This window comes from Siphateles boraxobius, unplaced genomic scaffold, assembly GCF_051911475.1.
Source record: "Siphateles boraxobius isolate OS27281-9 unplaced genomic scaffold, OSU_SipBor_1 44, whole genome shotgun sequence".
Classification (NCBI taxonomy): domain Eukaryota; kingdom Metazoa; phylum Chordata; class Actinopteri; order Cypriniformes; family Leuciscidae; genus Siphateles; species Siphateles boraxobius.
The window spans coordinates 273866-292500 of NW_027509075.1; the positions used below are offsets into that span (position 1 = coordinate 273866).

Genomic DNA, 18635 nt, shown 5'->3' on the forward strand with positions numbered 1-18635 from the left:
TTGCGAAATCATGGCAAACACAGAGAGGAAATCAAAAAAACGTAACTTCACTCAATGTGAAGTAGAAGTTATCGTTGGCGAGGTGGAAAAGAGGAGAAAAATGTTTTTTGGAGGGTACAGTGTGGGCATTATTAATTCCAAAAAGGCACTTGAGTGGCAAAAGGTTGCAGACGCCGTAAATGCTGTAGCCTCACAACCTCGGACTGTGGCCGAAATAAAAAAGAAATGGTCGGACATTTGCCTCATTTGCCAGCAAGTCTTCTTGCTGTCTGAAGATGCGTTCACTCCGAATCCTTCCATTTTCCACATCTTCTAAGAGCGCAAGATCAGCCATTGTGCGTCATTACGCATTGTGATCGGGCATTTTATTTCCATCCATTTAATTGCATCTGACAAGCTACAGATGTCGGTTATAATCTACTTGGAAATGGGAAATAGTTCAGCGCAAATGTAATTTCTAGCAGCTTTCTGAATGGTTGAGACATACGTCATACGTTATTTTATCTAAAATAAAACGAACTAAAGGCATATGCATGAATACCATGATTCCGTAGCTGATGAAGACATTTTTAGTATGAAAACAACTTTCCCAAGTGGACAAATAATCTATCTATCTATCTATCTATCTATCTATATCCCTAATTATCTATCTGACTGACTGACTATCTAATTGCATCTATATCTGCTCCGCCAGACGGACACATTGGCGAGAATATCAGTTTTGTACATTTCGTTCTGTTTACCATCTTATTTATGAGGATGAATTATAACATGCCAATATTACAGCAGAACATATTTCACTTTTCTTTTTGCAAATATGTGTTCATTTGCATTTCTGTTGCAGATCGATCAAACGGGTGTTCGTGCAGGCTGTTAATTGTAAGACTTGCTTTGTGAAGTCTTCATGTTATTTATGAGAGGCAGTATTGCCATTTATTTTACACAACGGTCTACAGTTTCACACACTTTCACGTGTTTCTTCCATCTGCCGACGGTGATAACCATTTCTCATTTCACCCGTTTTTGTGCGTACGCCTGGGTCAGAGCTTGCGTGAAGGACCGCAAATTTTACCGTCAAGTTTGCTTTTTATAAATACCAATTATTGCGTAGAGAGCGGCGTACGCCTTCTGTTGTGCGTACGCAACGTTTATAAATGAGGCCCCTGGTCTTTATATCAGCGTCAGTGTTTCTGAACTCCTGAAACGCCTCCATTGTAGTTTCTTCCGGGAACAAACACGTCACAATATTCCTCATTTAAATAATTCACACTCAGAATAAAGGGGCTGGGCCTGGTTGAGTTAGTTAGTAGTGTTTCTCACGAGAGAAGCAGCGCGAGTCACTTCTCTCTTCTGCAGAATATTACGAGATTAAAAAAGATTAAGAATTTAAACAAATTTGCACAGCAAGAAGAAAATAGCTGTCTATGAAAGAGGACAACTAAAAGAAAAAGTCTTGCTATATCAGTGCAAGTAAACGTTAATTTATAAAGTTGATAAAGGTATAGAGAGAATTGAAGTCCAAGTTCAGTTTGCAACCCCTTCCCTGGAACATCACCTGCCCCGGACCAGGGCTGCGTTCAGCCCCGACAAAACGTTGCACAACGTTTATTAAACAGAAACGGTGATACGTTGAACACGCTGTTCTGATGACGCAAGAGTTGCAACTATGGCAGCCGAGAAGGCCATTCTTTGTGTTCTTTGTGAAGAATTTTTTTGCCTGATGAAGTCGGTATAAATATGTTTTTAACATATGCCCGATGTTACAGTTACTGCACTCGCCGCCCAGAACACAAGAGAACATCCCAGTCGAGTGAAGGGATTTGTGGAAACCGAAATGTGTCACAGGCCGGCTCATAGCCTGTGGCAAAAATGAGGGGACACAAACACCAGGTATAGGCCAATCAAAAAGGTTCTTTATTGTAAACCAAAAACTATTAACTTTAACCAAAGAAAAGGGAATGAGGTGTGAAAATGTCATAATGTAGGATGTATGTAAAGTGCAGGGATGCGTGAATCTGTGTGTGTGAACATGACTGAGTGGAAACGAAGTAAAACTACAAAGGAACAAAGCAGGATCATACCTGGAGGAGCAGAGAGAGAGAGACAGAGTGGTTAGTGAGGAAGTTTAAATACCCTGAGCCCAGGTGGCTCCAATCACTAACGACCCTCCTGTGCCTGCAGGAGAAACCACCCCTGTAAAGCAGAATGGGCCATGACAAATGGAAGCACACATCTTACCTAATTCAGACTAAAACACATATTTATCCTCACATACTGACTTTATATTTATATATGACCCTGTATTTTCTTTCTCATTTTTAGGAAAAGCACTTAATTACCATTGTTTATTTCTATACCAAATGTCACACACTTGCAATGAAGCTGAAAATATAAACAACTACATCATTATGTTGATATCCTATATTTTTACAATAAAACTTACGACAAACATGTCTTCTACTTCTGCGCTCAACGAAGGCGGTCGCATTTTCTCTCCCTCTCCCTCCCCTGCTTTGCTCCTCTCGTCACGTCTAGTCTACTGTCTTGTACTTTGAGAGACGCTCTCAGCACTGATCAACTGCACAACCTCCAAACTAAGAGATCAACTGGTCTCTCAACGCAATTGACACCATCTTCTGGACGAGAAGCTTGGGTTCGGGGGAACCTGACTGCCCTGCCGGGACGTTCGCAGCTGGCTACACGATGGACGCGTGGGAGAGGTGGCGGGTCGTGTGTCTGGCGGCTCTTTCCGTGGAGGACGTTGAAGATATCTACCTATAGACCAAAACGGACCAGGAGAATAGCCTGTGTAAATTGGAATGCGGCTACTCGCCCCAAGACCAAACAATCCCAATCTTATCTGTTTCGGCACCAGCCAGCACTGGCCTTCCGCTGCTGGAACAACAACTCCCCCGGAAAGATTGTTTAAAAGCGGACAGAACATGACCAGAAACAAGACAAGTATTTATCAATGATAAAATACATGGTCCAACGGTGTCAAAGACTTCTCGGATCAGACGAGAGGGAATACTGTCTGAGGGCCAATCTGTGGGCCGCAGATGATTGACCATCTCAGATAGGGAGAGGATTGATATAGGCTCAAACTGATCTAGCGCCGCGAGGCATATAGGAGGAACAGAGGGATCATGGTCGCAAGGATGAAGTTACAGAAGATCGAAGAGTAACAATCTTCTCAACAAAGAATTCTAGAAAATAATTACAGAGGTCCAACGTAGGTGTAATAGGAGCAGAGTTACGGGGATTTGTAATAGTATTAAACATGTTAAACAGAACCTGTGGCCTGTGACGGTTGTTTGCGACCAGTTTAGTAATAAAAACAGATTTTGCAAATTTTACAGCTCTCTGATAATCAGATAGGTATTGCTGTAGAATTTCATATGACACTCTGAGTTTATCTTTCTTCCACCTTCTCTCAGCTTGCCGACATGTACGTCTGATCGCTCGGGTGGCGTCATTTAGCCAAGGCTCTGAAAGTGCTTTCGTGCGTTTCATCCTCAACGGATATTTGTGCAGGTTGAGTTAAAAAGAGTTGAAAAAAAGAAACTGTGCCGGGGTTTGACTGTTAATTACACGGCGGCAGTGTGCAAAAGGAGACTTGCCCACAAAACATGGGACTGTAATCGTAAATAAAACAGGAAAGTGATCCGAAATACATACGTTACACATTTACATGAACACACAAGCCATGAGACACATGAGTCTAATGTGTGTCCTTTTTCATGTGTTGGGCCAGACACCGACTGAGTGAGATTAAAAGCATTAAGTAGATTTAAGAAGTCCTTAACCATAGGTTTGTTTTCACAACAAACATGCAAGTTAAAATCACCACAAATTATAAAATGATTATAGTTTAACCTTAGACCTGCTATAAAATCAGCAAAGTCTTGCATAAAATCTTTGTTAAATCTCGGTGGACGATACACAACTGCACACAGCGTCGGAGATGAGGTATTTAATTTGAATAGCTGCAGCTCAAAGCTAGAATAGCTGATAGCCGACATTGGAAGGTGGATTTAAAGGTTACACCACCTTGACACTTCAGGAATTTCACTTGACTCACATGATTCCCCAAATTAATTATAATATTCACAACAATGGTGTTCCATTTAATTTTATTTACTGATAAATAGTTCTAATGTAAGATTATGCCAAACTAGCTGATATGGTGTTTTATTGAGAATTTCACCATAATTTAGAAGATTTGCTAGTGTATCAATGTCTGCATGTTAGTGAATTAATACAACTTGTCCTTGTCATGTCATTATATTTTAAATAACTTTTAGGTTTCTTTTATCAAGTAATTTGTAACTATTCTTAATTTGTGGTAAGATGTGTCAATTATGTGTCAATTATGTATTATTTTATTTTGTGTGTGTATTTGTATGTATTGCCAATCCTTAGCTTTTACATCCTTTCCAAATGTTATTGTTATTTGAGGATTAATAAATTCAACTCCAGCACAGTAGGTGGCGCTATGACCCTACAACCTTTGTTTGCTAATTATCAGGAAACACATAAAAGAAGAAACGCGGACGAACCTAAGAATGGATCAGCATCCAATAGCTACAATTTATTCCGTGGGCCAGCGGACAGGGCAGGAGGTGGCCTTCATTAGAGAAGGCCAGACCGGACCTCCACACTGTCCGAGGTAACATTAACACATCTAGTGAGGAACTCTCTCAACAGCTGCCGTTTCTGTGAGTTTAGTACTGTTACTAACCTGTGGATCATCAGTACAGTGAATCTGGAACCTGTAGTGTTGAGACTGCATTGTCCAGTCACTCGGGTTTGCTTGTGTTGGCATGACATGTTTAGCCTCATTGTGCATATTTTAAATGTTGAAGACATGATATATACATATGAAATTTAGAGCAGTATTCAGTGGCGGCTGGTGAAAAATATCTGAGGTGGGGCTGTGTCATATTCTGTCGGATTCAATCATTCAATAGAGATTGCTAATGTGACGTCATCGTGACGTATTACCAGTGGTGAACGCAAAGCATTTTGGGAATCCGCGGGACAAACAGAAGGCGCCAGACTTGATTGCATGGAGGGAAGAACGCAGTGTTCAAGATGCCGTCTACCTGCTGTGTTATAAACTGCAATAGTCCTTCTTGCACAGTTTTGAAAACGAACGTTAAGGGTTGTTTTAAGGACATGTTTGTGTATGCTCGTAGACAGCCACTCTGAAGCGGTCAGAGGCGATTCTAAAAGATTCAAAATGTCGAGACAGGACCCATCGTCAACATTCTACCCATCACTCTAACTTAGTTCATCCAAAACAAACTAGAAAATAGACTCAAAGTGCTAAATACCTGATTTATCCTTTAAGAACGGATCAATATATTTGTTTTCCTTAATTTTAATTAACCCTAACTTTATTCTCATCTGAATATGTGACCGATCACGGAAACTAAGAACACAAGTCGGCAACACAATTTTCGAGCAAAATGAGAAAGCGTTTTTTTTTCAAAATTGGTGAATTTCAATTTCTTGCAGAATCTGTTAGTTGAAATCATGAAGAAGCCTCTCCATGTTTGAGATAGCAGTATTGGTATATTTAAAAGCTTACATTTTGAGGTTGAAATCGGCTTGTTTTCGGAGATTCTAGCATGCAGTAGGGGCGTGGCGTGTCATTGTCTGTGTGTATTTCCATACTGGATAAGCCGGCTTTTGCCCCCGCCCTCCAAGTGAACAGCGTGGCTACTTATTATGCTGCGCTCTGGCCGGCTCTATCTGATATCAAAATTCAATGAAGATGGACGCCGCAAAGATTGTCGCAGACGAGCTGAACCGTGGCAGTTACACCGAAAATGTTTTGAAGTACTTCTTCGACAAGCCGCGCTGAAATAGCGAAACTGTTGTGCAAAGGGGCCATAGAACCGGCTGTAAAAGCCTGACTCGCTCAGAGAAGGAGGTACCGGTTCTATGGCCCCTTTGCATTCTGATATCCCTTCCCATGCTTTTACATGTATAGCTAGGGGCAGAATGGCCTCTGGGTTCCGATTGCCGCACTTCGTGGGCTCGGGAAACTGAACCGAAGGTATGGGCGCGGCGCGCGCGCCCTCGGTGCTTGAATACGGCGACTCGCTGACAGCGGTGGCTGGCTGTTTCATATGTGACGTCCCGATTGCTTTGAATGGGGAACGTTTTGTGAACAGGGAACAGACTTAATGGACTGGCAACAATCTCCACAGAACATGAACTGGCACAGAGAATCGAAATAGAGGATGCAGTTAAGACCTTTGCTGCGATGAAGGCCCGCCGTGCGCGCTTCTGAAACGTAAGTTAAGCTTCATTTGCTCTTTAGTCGTTATCGTATATATGTTTAGGTTGCCATCTGCCCACACCTTACTACCTGCCAAGTCATTCCCCAAAATCATGTGAACTCCCTCTACTGGCAACTGGGGTCTAACCCCAACAGCTACATCACCCTCTACCAGACCACATTTTAGGGTAACTTCATGTAAAGGAGAAGAGAATGGAACTAAACCCATGCCACGTACCATTACACAACTGCCAGTATCAGACTCCTTAGAGAATGGCAGGACAGATTCCAGTATAAAAGAATCTAAAGCTCCAGTATCTCTCAAGATCTTAACCGGAACATTTTGGTTGCCATCTACCAGGGACACTACACCATCCGAAATAAAGGCTGAAAAATCACAGTGGGAAGACAGAGAACCAAACTTAACTAGTGGCTGAAAAAACTCACCCTGGTGGTGAGAGGCTGTAACAGGAGCTGCCATCACAGCAGGTTTAACTTGACCTGACTTTGATTTCAGAAGAGGACAATCTTTCTTCCAATGTCCTTCAACTAAACAGTAGCGACAGGTATTAACATTAACTGTTGCTTTAGGTCCCCCAGAACCAAACTTCTGCTGAGGCCTTTGGAAAGAAGCTCCAAAAAAAGGTGACCTACTATTCCTAAGAGGAAAATTATTTTTATGGTGCATGTCACTATTGGACTCAAAATGGCTTTTATGTGTTAGCCTGTACTCATCTGCAAGGACTGCTGCATCAATTGGAGACTTAACTTTACGTTCATTAATGTATGTAGCAACCTGGTCTGACACAGAATTTTTGAACTGTTCTAACACAATCAGGTTAGACAAAACCTCAAAAGTGCTAACTTCAGAAGCTGTACACCAACGATTAAATGCAGAAGACAAATCACGAACAAACTCAGAATAGGTTTGTGAATCTAATTTTTTCCTGTAACGAAAGCGTTGACGATATGCCTCCGGCACAAGCTCGTAGACCTTCAGAACTGCTGACTTAACTTTATCATAAACTTTACAGTCAGCTACACTTAGTGCTGAAAAAGCCTCACGTGCTTTACCTGCAAGTACACATTGCAACAACATAGTCCTATCCAAATCTGACCAAGCTCTAGCTCCCGCAATACGCTCAAATAAAGTAAAGTATGTGTCTGGATCTGACTCATCAAATTTAGGCAACAATCGAAGATTCTGTGAAACATCAAACTGTGGTGGTCTTTCTTCTGATCTATTAGCATTTTGCAATCGCGCTCTCTCTAACTGCATTTGCAACAACTCCCTCTGCTGCTCAAAAGTTAATGAAGGGCTAGACTGAAAACTTGCACCCTCACTACTTCCTGACTGACCACCAAGAACACCAACTTCCCTAAGACCTTGCTTTAATACAGCTTTCACAGTCTCTTTAAGTTTTTTAATCAACAATCTCAATCTGATAATGTTCCGCTATTTCAATTAACTGCTCCTTAGTACACAACTCTAAGGCTAACTCTGAAGGAACCTGAACGAAACTTCTCAAAGTGGAAGACATTTTCCTCAACCAATACAACCATTAGAAATGCCCCAAAAATATGTTACACAACTCACCTGCTGCCAGTCTGGGTTTAAGGACAGGAGCCACACCCCACTATCCTCCAAAAACTACTAACTAACTGGCCCTTGGTCTTCGTGCAGTCACATGTGGTGGGGTTTTATGCACACAAAACCAGTGGAGTGGAAAAGACAACCAGAAACTGGCGGCCCCCCCATATCCACGGACGTGCTCCCGAGCCGATGTAGGGAAAAAGGGAAAGGGAAGCTCTACCCACGTTCACTGCCACCTAAAAAAAAACAACAAAAAAAACACCACGAGCCTCCTATTGACACTCGCTGATAAGCCTCAACAGGAGAGGACTCCCACCTGAACAAAAACCCAGAAAAGGCACAGAGTGAATTGCTAAACAAATTTAGCTACAAAGCTAACTGAACAAAATGGAACACATGGCACTCAACGCTCTCTCCAAAAAAATATTGGCCCAACCAAAGTATCCCCTCAAACAAAACATTGGCAATCTGAACTAAACTAACAAAACTACCAACCCAAGTTAACTACAAAACAATAATCAAATAAGCCAAACTATAAATAAACAAACATATCAATGATAAGACAAAGACAAACTAAACAAAACTTTAACTCAACTATAACAATGTTAAAGTAAACTAGAATACTAAAGTACAATTAACTTTAAATTACGGACGAGCCCCCACTTGTCACAGGCCGGCTCATAGCCTGTGGCAAAAATGAGGGGACACAAACACCAGGTATAGGCCAATCAAAAAGGTTCTTTATTGTAAACCAAAAACTATTAACTTTAACCAAAGAAAAGGGAATGAGGTGTGAAAATGTCATAATGTATAATGTATGTAAAGTGCAGGGATGCGTGAATCTGTGTGTGTGAACATGACTGAGTGGAAACGAAGTAAAACTACAAAGGAACAAACAAAGCAGGATCATACCTGGAGGAGCAGAGAGAGAGAGACAGAGTGGTTAGTGAGGAAGTTTAAATACCCTGAGCCCAGGTGGCTCCAATCACTAACGACCCTCCTGTGCCTGCAGGAGAAACCACCCCTGTAAAGCAGAGGGGCCATGACAAATGGAAGCACACATCTTACCTAATTCAGACTAAAACACATATTTATCCTCACATACTGACTTTATATTTATATATGACCCTGTATTTTCTTTCTCATTTTTAGGAAAAGCACTTAATTACCATTGTTTATTTCTATACCAAATGTCATACACTTGCAATGAAGCTAAAAAATATAAACAACTACATCATTATGTTGATATCCTATATTTTTACAATAAAACTTACGACAAACATGTCTTCTACTTCTGCTCTCAACGAAGGCGGTCGCATTTTCTCTCCCTCTCCCTCCCCTGCTTTGCTCCTCTCGTCACGTCTAGTCTACTGTCTTGTACTTTGAGAGACGCTCTCAGCACTGATCAACTGCACAACCTCCAAACTAAGAGATCAACTGGTCTCTCAACGCAATTGACACCATCTTCTGGACGAGAAGCTTGGGTTCGGGGGGCCCTGACTGCCCTGCCGGGACGTTCGCAGCTGGCTACACGATGGACGCGTGGGAGAGGTGGCGGGTCGTGTGTCTGGCGGCTCTTTCCGTGGAGGACGTTGAAGATATCTACCTATAGACCAAAACGGACCAGGAGAATAGCCTGTGTAAATTGGAATGCGGCTACTCGCCCCAAGACCAAACAATCCCAATCTTATCTGTTTCGGCACCAGCCAGCACTGGCCTTCCGCTGCTGGAACAACAACTCCCCCGGAAAGATTGTTTAAAAGCGGACAGAACATGACCAGAAACAAGACAAGTATTTATCAATGATAAAATACATGGTCCAACGGTGTCAAAGACTTCTCGGATCAGACGAGAGGGAATACTGTCTGAGGGCCAATCTGTGGGCCGCAGATGATTGACCATCTCAGATAGGGAGAGGATTGATATAGGCTCAAACTGATCTAGCGCCGCGAGGCATATAGGAGGAACAGAGGGATCATGGTCGCAAGGATGAAGTTACAGAAGATCGAAGAGTAACAATCTTCTCAACAAAGAATTCTAGAAAATAATTACAGAGGTCCAACGTAGGTGTAATAGGAGCAGAGTTACGGGGATTTGTAATAGTATTAAACATGTTAAACAGAACCTGTGGCCTGTGACGGTTGTTTGCGACCAGTTTAGTAATAAAAACAGATTTTGCAAATTTTACAGCTCTCTGATAATCAGATAGGTATTGCTGTAGAATTTCATATGACACTCTGAGTTTATCTTTCTTCCACCTTCTCTCAGCTTGCCGACATGTACGTCTGATCGCTCGGGTGGCGTCATTTAGCCAAGGCTCTGAAAGTGCTTTCGTGCGTTTCATCCTCAACGGATATTTGTGCAGGTTGAGTTAAAAAGAGTTGAAAAAAAGAAACTGTGCCGGGGTTTGACTGTTAATTACACGGCGGCAGTGTGCAAAAGGAGACTTGCCCACAAAACATGGGACTGTAATCGTAAATAAAACAGGAAAGTGATCCGAAATACATACGTTACACATTTACATGAACACACAAGCCATGAGACACATGAGTCTAATGTGTGTCCTTTTTCATGTGTTGGGCCAGACACCGACTGAGTGAGATTAAAAGCATTAAGTAGATTTAAGAAGTCCTTAACCATAGGTTTGTTTTCACAACAAACATGCAAGTTAAAATCACCACAAATTATAAAATGATTATAGTTTAACCTTAGACCTGCTATAAAATCAGCAAAGTCTTGCATAAAATCTTTGTTAAATCTCGGTGGACGATACACAACTGCACACAGCGTCGGAGATGAGGTATTTAATTTGAATAGCTGCAGCTCAAAGCTAGAATAGCTGATAGCCGACATTGGAAGGTGGATTTAAAGGTTACACCACCTTGACACTTCAGGAATTTCACTTGACTCACATGATTCCCCAAATTAATTATAATATTCACAACAATGGTGTTCCATTTAATTTTATTTACTGATAAATAGTTCTAATGTAAGATTATGCCAAACTAGCTGATATGGTGTTTTATTGAGAATTTCACCATAATTTAGAAGATTTGCTAGTGTATCAATGTCTGCATGTTAGTGAATTAATACAACTTGTCCTTGTCATGTCATTATATTTTAAATAACTTTTAGGTTTCTTTTATCAAGTAATTTGTAACTATTCTTAATTTGTGGTAAGATGTGTCAATTATGTAGAAATTATGTATTATTTTATTTTGTGTGTGTATTTGTATGTATTGCCAATCCTTAGCTTTTACATCCTTTCCAAATGTTATTGTTATTCGAGGATTAATAAATTCAACTCCAGCACAGCAGGTGGCGCTATGACCCTACAACCTTTGTTTGTTTGCTAATTATCAGGAAACGCATAAAAGAAGGAGAAACGCGGACGAACCTAAGAATGGATCAGCATCCAATAGCTACAATTTATTCCGTGGGCCAGCGGACAGGGCAGGAGGTGGCCTTCATTAGAGAAGGCCAGACCGGACCTCCACACTGTCCGAGGTAACATTAACACATCTAGTGAGGAACTCTCTCAACAGCTGCCGTTTCTGTGAGTTTAGTACTGTTACTAACCTGTGGATCATCAGTACAGTGAATCTGGAACCTGTAGTGTTGAGACTGCATTGTCCAGTCACTCGGGTTTGCTTGTGTTGGCATGACATGTTTAGCCTCATTGTGCATATTTTAAATGTTGAAGACATGATATATACATATGAAATTTAGAGCAGTATTCAGTGGCGGCTGGTGAAAAATACCTGAGGTGGGGCTGTGTCATATTCTGTCGGATTCAATCATTCAATAGAGATTGCTAATGTGACGTCATCGTGACGTATTACCAGTGGTGAACGCAAAGCATTTTGGGAATCCGCGGGACAAACAGAAGGCGCCAGACTTGATTGCATGGAGGGAAGAACGCAGTGTTCAAGATGCCGTCTACCTGCTGTGTTATAAACTGCAATAGTCCTTCTTGCACAGTTTTGAAAACGAACGTTAAGGGTTGTTTTAAGGACATGTTTGTGTATGCTCGTAGACAGCCACTCTGAAGCGGTCAGAGGCGATTCTAAAAGATTCAAAATGTCGAGACAGGACCCATCGTCAACATTCTACCCATCACTCTAACTTAGTTCATCCAAAACAAACTAGAAAATAGACTCAAAGTGCTAAATACCTGATTTATCCTTTAAGAACGGATCAATATATTTGTTTTCCTTAATTTTAATTAACCCTAACTTTATTCTCATCTGAATATGTAACTGCTCTGAAGACAAGAAATGAAAACCAATGTGATATGAATAATGTCCAAAAGATGTAACCCACAGACTGTTTTGAAATGGGGTTGGATAAATATGTTGCTTTTAAAACTGTGTGTGAGGTTACAGTTTGACAAGAGTTTAGAGTGTGACAAAAGCACAATGTTGGGTTTTATTGCGAGTGTAAGTTACACAAATAAGTAAACACTTTGCAGTTTGAATGATAACCTCTATGAACAAAATGACGGAGTATTTTTTTTTTTATGTTTCCAAATTCCACTGTTCGATCTGTCTCACTCTCTCTCTCTCACTCTCTCTCACTCTCTCTGTCTCTCTCACTCTCTCTCACTCTCACTCTCTGTCTCTCTCTCACTCTCTCTCTCTCACTCTCTCACTCTCTCTCTCTCTCTCTCTCACTCTCTCTCTCACTCTCTCTCACTCTCTCTCACTCTCTCTCACTCTCACACACTTCCGGTGTGACTGTTGAGCGAGGGTGTGTGAGCGTGGTGCAGAGCGGTGTGAGTCAAGTTATTTTTTCTCTTTATTCTGCTTTCTTATTTTTGTTGTCTGTTTTGTTATTTGTTTAGTTATTTGGAGGGTCGGGTGCTGTCCGTCAGTCGGAGGCATGGCGGCCCTACAAACACAGGGGTTGAATACACTCACGAGACGCCACGGAATTAAGGTAGCATCAGCTGTGAGCATTGAGGCATGTTGTTTGGCCGTTGGAGAGTTAGTTGGACATTCTAGCGTCTTGTCCGCGTCTAGAATGAACAATGCGACAATAGTTTTTTTAGATAGTGTAGACAAGGCAAATGAGTTGGTTGAGCAGGGAATTGTCATCGATGGGGAGTTCATTTCAGTTCTACCACTTTCTATGCCAGCAAAAAAGGTAATAATTTCTAACATACCACCTTTTGTTAGTGATGTAATTCTAACTCAAGCGCTGTCGCGCTATGGTAAATTGGTGTCACCGATAAAAAAAGATCCCAATCAGTAGCGAATCGCCGTTATTGAAACATATCGTTTCTTTTAGGCGTTTCGTGTAAAAAGAACACCGCAAAAAAGAAAGATGAAAAATAAAATGCTAGATGCAAAAATCAGTAAGACAGCTGAATTACGAGATGAGGATGTTCAAGAGACGGAAAGTGACAGTGATTCTTCTGAGTGCAGTGAGGATCTTGAGGACATTAAGTTGTTTCTCAGGTCAACAAAGAATAAAAGAGGTGTAAAGGTGCAAGAATATTTTCCTGATTTGAAACAATTTGTGGATCGGGCAAAGAGTTTGTTGGCTAGTGATTCATTTACCAATAAGGAAGTGTATAGGTTGAAGAAAATAGTGAGGAACATAAATATCGCTCAAAACAATGATGTTGTATAAGTGGAAGAAAAGGAATATTTTTTCCTGTTGGTATGGGGTATTGTGTTCTTTCTCTTTCTTTGTTTTCTTTATGAATGAAATTCATATTGCATCTATGAATGTTAATGGCAGTGGTGGTAAGTAACGAAGTAAAAATACTTCGTTACTTTACTTAAGTATTTTTTTCGGGGATCTGTACTTTACTTGAGTATGTTTTATTTGCATCTACTTTTACTCTTACTCCACTACAATATTAAAGACAAAGTTAACTTTTTACTCCGTTACATTTCCCCATGCCCACTCCAAGTATTTAATACACTGGCTTTCCAAACCAATGAAAAACTTGGTTTTATTTTGAAAAAAGAACGCACGAGCTCTTTGCCAGCATACGCTCACATAGCAGTCAGTTCGCCATTGTGGAAGATGACCGCAGAAACAGGTGAACGTGCAGCTCTGGCCAGCAATGACCCAGAGATTCCCGCTTACACTGTATCTTGCACATCTTCTGTTTGATGCAGCTAATGTTATGGAACATGTCTATTGCATAGCTGCGAACTCTCACTCATTCAGACACACGCAATCGACACTTTCCACACGCTCTCACGACACATCCATTTTCTCACGCAGAGAAAAATCGCGAAGCAAAGAGGACATTGACACCGACAGACAAGACAGATTAGGTTACTTTTGATATGAAATAAATTCTCAGCTCTCAGATTCTGTAAATTTTATTACGAAATTCAAACAATAAATACCGTTTTGGAGCTTTTAAATGTGACGTGACAGATAGCTAGCGCCTGCTATATGGGGTGCCGTTAATCTCTTTACTACTAGTTAATTGTAAATAAACACAAATGAACAATAATAGGTAGCCTATGTTGAAAGATACAGTACAACTTACCGAAATGTATATACCTTATACATAATATCAATAAATCAGTGTTTTTCAACCGCAGAAAGAGGTCAGTAAAACAGCTGGAGAACAATATGTCACATAACGTTACATTTACCTCAGGAAAAAACAAAAAAACATTTAATGACCATAGCACGTTAGTTTGCTAGAAAAATTAGTATTTTATAATATATTTAATATTAGTATAAATTAGTATTTTGCTAAATATGTGCACTATATATTTATTATATTTTTTACTTATATCATTAAAATATTATAAAGTGGTTATTATAATAAAAATCACATGTTTTCTAACATTTAATAATACCAGCTGACAGGGCTCTCTGTAGCCTATGTTTACAGAATTAGGTGAGATTTTCTTAATTTAAAAATTAACATTTGATAATTGATAAATTAACCAAATATTTATCAAAATTAATCTATATTGAATCAATATCGGAATCAAACCACAATAATTGAATTGAAATTGTAAAATTTGTATCAAAGAATGGCCTACCAGTCATTGCACCATAATATGCTGTCACTAAACTTAATGAAATTGTTTAGAATTGATGCAAGGTGCTTCATTGTCTCTTGACTGATTGCAAATCTAACAAATTCTTAATTGCAGTATCTAATAATTTGTTCAATTAAAACATTGCATATCACTCCCAAAACAATTGATCTGTTTAATTATTAATATTTACAGTTTGAATATTTACTTTTTACTTTCGGTACTTAAGTACGTTTTAAATCAGATACTTTTGTACTTTTACTCAAGTGATGTTTGAATGGAGGACTTTCCACTTTTACTGGAGTCATTTTTTATTTAGGTATATATACTTTTACTCGAGTATAATTTTTGAGTCCTTTTACCACCCCTGGTTAATGGGGCAAACAATTTAAAGAAAAGAGCACACATTTTTGAGGAAATTGAGCAGAAAAATATAGACATAACTTTTTTACAGCTAAACTCATAGTTGTGTGGAGAATGAGGTTGACTGGATGAAGGAATTTAGTGGATTATCCGTGCTAAGTCATAACTCAAATATAAGTGGTGGGGTGGCTGTCTTATTTAATAAAAAGTTTAAACCAACTTCGTATGATGCAGTTGAAGTTGTGAAAGGCTTTTCTTTTATTGGGCGGTGATTTTAATTGTACTGAGTTGGATATCGATAGGAATCATGTTGAACCTCATATGGCTTCACGTAAGAGGTTAATTCATCTAATTGAGAAATATGACTTATGTGACATTTGGAGAATGATAAATGGTAATGAAAAACAATACACATGGGCCCACATGCGTGATAATTATATATCACTGGCCAGATTAGATAGATTTTATGTATTTAAACATCATTTAAATTTATTTAACAAATGTTTTATCACGCCTTTGTCTTTTACTGATCATAGTATGGTAAATTGTAGTTTTATTTCAAATTCAGTGAAATCCAAAAGTGCTTATTGGCATTTTAATACGAGTCTTTTAAATGATAAATTATTTATTGAATCGTTTAAATTTTTTTGGGAATCTTTTAAAGAAACAAAAACGTCTTTTAAATCCTTACAGCAATGGTGGGATTATGGAAAGGTACAGATAAAGCAATTCACACAACAATATACTCGAAATGTTACAAAAGAATTTAATCGTTCTGTAGATTTTATTGAAAAACAATTAATAGATTTACAAAAGTTGTATCAATCCTCAGGTGATAGTAATATTTTGGAAACTTGTTTTAGGAAAAAAGCTGAACTTAAAGAGCTGTTAGAGTTTAAGGCACAAGGTGCTTTAGTTCGTGCTCGTTTTTTGGGTGTTGATCAAATGGATGCACCTTCCAAGTATTTCTTTGGTCATGAGAAAAAAAATGGGCAGAATCGTTTAATTCATGCCCTACGTTCTGAGGATGGCAATTTGTTATATGATCCCAGACAGATTCGTGATGTAGCGATTAGTTTTTATCAATCTCTGTACAAAAGTGAACTTAAGCCGGAGAATAAAGGAAAATCTCCTTTTCTAGAGGATTTACCAAAGATCTCAGAGGAGTCCAGTGAAGAGCTGGAATGTAGCCTAACCCTGGGAGAGCTGTATAAGGCACTCCATGAGATGGAGTCTGGGAAAGCTCCAGGTATAGATGGGCTTCCAGTGGACTTCCTGAAGGCTTTCTGGTCGGAGTTAGGAGTTGACCTGCTAGAGGTATTCAACAACAGCTTGCGGAAGGGTGGGCTGCCGTTGAGTTGCCGAAGGGCAGTAGTTACTCTCCTTCCGAAAAAGGGGGTTCTGTTGGAGATCAAGAACTGGAGGCCGGTATCACTTTTGTGCACTGACTATAAATTACTTTCTAAAACTTTGGCTAAGAGAATGACTAAGGTAATGGGACAGGTGATCCATTCAGATCAATCATACTGTATACCTGGTAGGTCAATATTTGACAATATTTCTTTAATTAGAGATGTTATACAAGTTTCCAAATTATTTAATATCGATTGTGGTTTGTTGTCTCTTGACCAAGAAAAAGCTTTTGATCGGGTTGAGCATGGTTTTTTATGGAATATTTTAGAAGCTTTTGGTTTTAATGAGAATTTTCTAAACATGATTAAAATTCTTTATAGTGACATAGAGAGTATAATTAAGATTAATGGTGGCTTATGTGCTCCGTTCAAGGTCAAAAGAGGTATTAGACAAGGTTGTTCGCTATCTGGAATGTTGTTTTCTCTTGTCATTGAACCCCCTTTTACAAAAAATCAGGAAGAATTTGGATGGTTTCAAGATACCTTTATGTGAATTAGATTTTTGTTTGTCAGCTTATGCTGATGATCTCATAATAGTAATTAATAAACAAAGTGATATACATGTTTTATCTGGACTGATAGAGGAATTTGGAAAATGGTCATCAGCTAAAGTCAATTGGAAAAAAAAGTGAAGCGTTTTTATTAGGAGATTGGAAGAAAGGGAAACCAAGTCTTCCTGAAGGTTTGTGCTGGAATAGGTGGGGGTTGAAATATTTAGGAGTTTTTTTGGGAGATGATAATTTGTTACAAAAGAATTGGGATGGTGTTTTACAGAAAGTTAAAGGACGTTTAGATAATTGGAAGTGGCTTCTACCCAATATGTCCTATAGGGGTAGAGCGCTTATTGTAAATAATTTGGTTGCCTCTTTTTTTTTATGGCACAGATTGGTTTGTATTGATCCTCCTGTGAAACTAATAGCCGAAATTCAAGCGGCTTTTGTTGATTTTTTTTGGGACAAACTTCACTGGATTCCACAGAGTATTCTTTTTCTACCTAAGGAAGGAGGAGGCCAGGGGTTGATCCATTTACAGAGCAGGATTGCAGCTTTCCGACTGCAGTTTTTACAAAGACGACTTGATGGACCGATGAATGTGAGTTGGAGGGCAGTCAGTTGTGCCCTACTTAAGACTGTTGGAAACTTCGGAATGGACAAATCTCTTTTCCTAATGGACCCTCAGTGTTTGGATCTCTCGAAATTGCCGTTTTTTTTATCAACACCTTTTTAAGATCTGGAATTTTTTTCACATTCAAAGGACTGAGAATTTTCACTCAATTTTTTGGTTACTGAATGAACCCTTGATTCTAAGTGCAAGACTAGATGTATCTGCACCCAATTTCCTACCAGGATTTAGTAAGAGTTTGAAAGACTCGAGAATTTATGTTTTAAATCATTTATTGTGTTTAACTGGTCCTGGGTTTCAGAATGTAGAAACTTTTGCTGAAAAGATTGGAATTCGATCTGTTCGTTCAGTTTCTCGTTATCTGAATAAATTAAAAGAAGTGTTTACGGATGAAGAAAAATTGATGTTGGAGGAATTCTCTTTAGGGACTAATATGCCTGATAGTGAAGATTTGTTTCCTTGTTTGTTAATTAAGCCAAAAAATGAAGAGTGTTCGGGATGGTTTATTCAACAAAGGAAGTTTTTATCCGTTGATTTTTTTTCATGTGTTGGTAAAGAACTGTATAAAATGTGTGTGCTCGTTTTAAACAAAAAAAAGTTGCATAATAGAGTTGATACCCCTTGGCGTGCTGTGTTAAAGTTGGGTGATGAGGTAAGACCTGAATGGAGAGTGTTGTACAAGCCACCATTATCAAAAAGAACAGGAGATTTACAGTGGAGAATCTTGCATGGAGCTGTTGCAGTGAATTCTTTTATTTCAGTCTTAGATTCGAAGAATGACTCCGGTTGTCCTTTCTGTTTAAGAAAAGAGACTGTGTTTCATGCTTTCATGCAAT

At 39.4% G+C, this 18635-nt stretch overlaps 1 protein-coding gene and 1 long non-coding RNA gene across 2 annotated transcripts in view; one reads left to right on the forward strand and one right to left on the reverse strand.

Annotated features, from left to right (window-relative positions):
- The window catches only part of LOC143708963 (uncharacterized), a 295722-nt gene that overhangs the window by 101821 nt on the left and 175266 nt on the right, over positions 1-18635 (reverse strand). The gene's annotated exons all lie outside the window — the stretch shown is intronic.
- LOC143708965 (double-stranded RNA-specific adenosine deaminase-like) overlaps positions 11287-18635 on the forward strand; it is a 71518-nt gene continuing 64169 nt past the window's right edge. Inside the window, exons 1-2 of the mRNA XM_077200181.1 lie at positions 11287-11383; positions 12628-12655. Coding sequence (XP_077056296.1) covers positions 11287-11383; positions 12628-12655 — 125 coding nt within the window. The remainder of the gene's footprint in view (positions 11384-12627; positions 12656-18635) is intronic.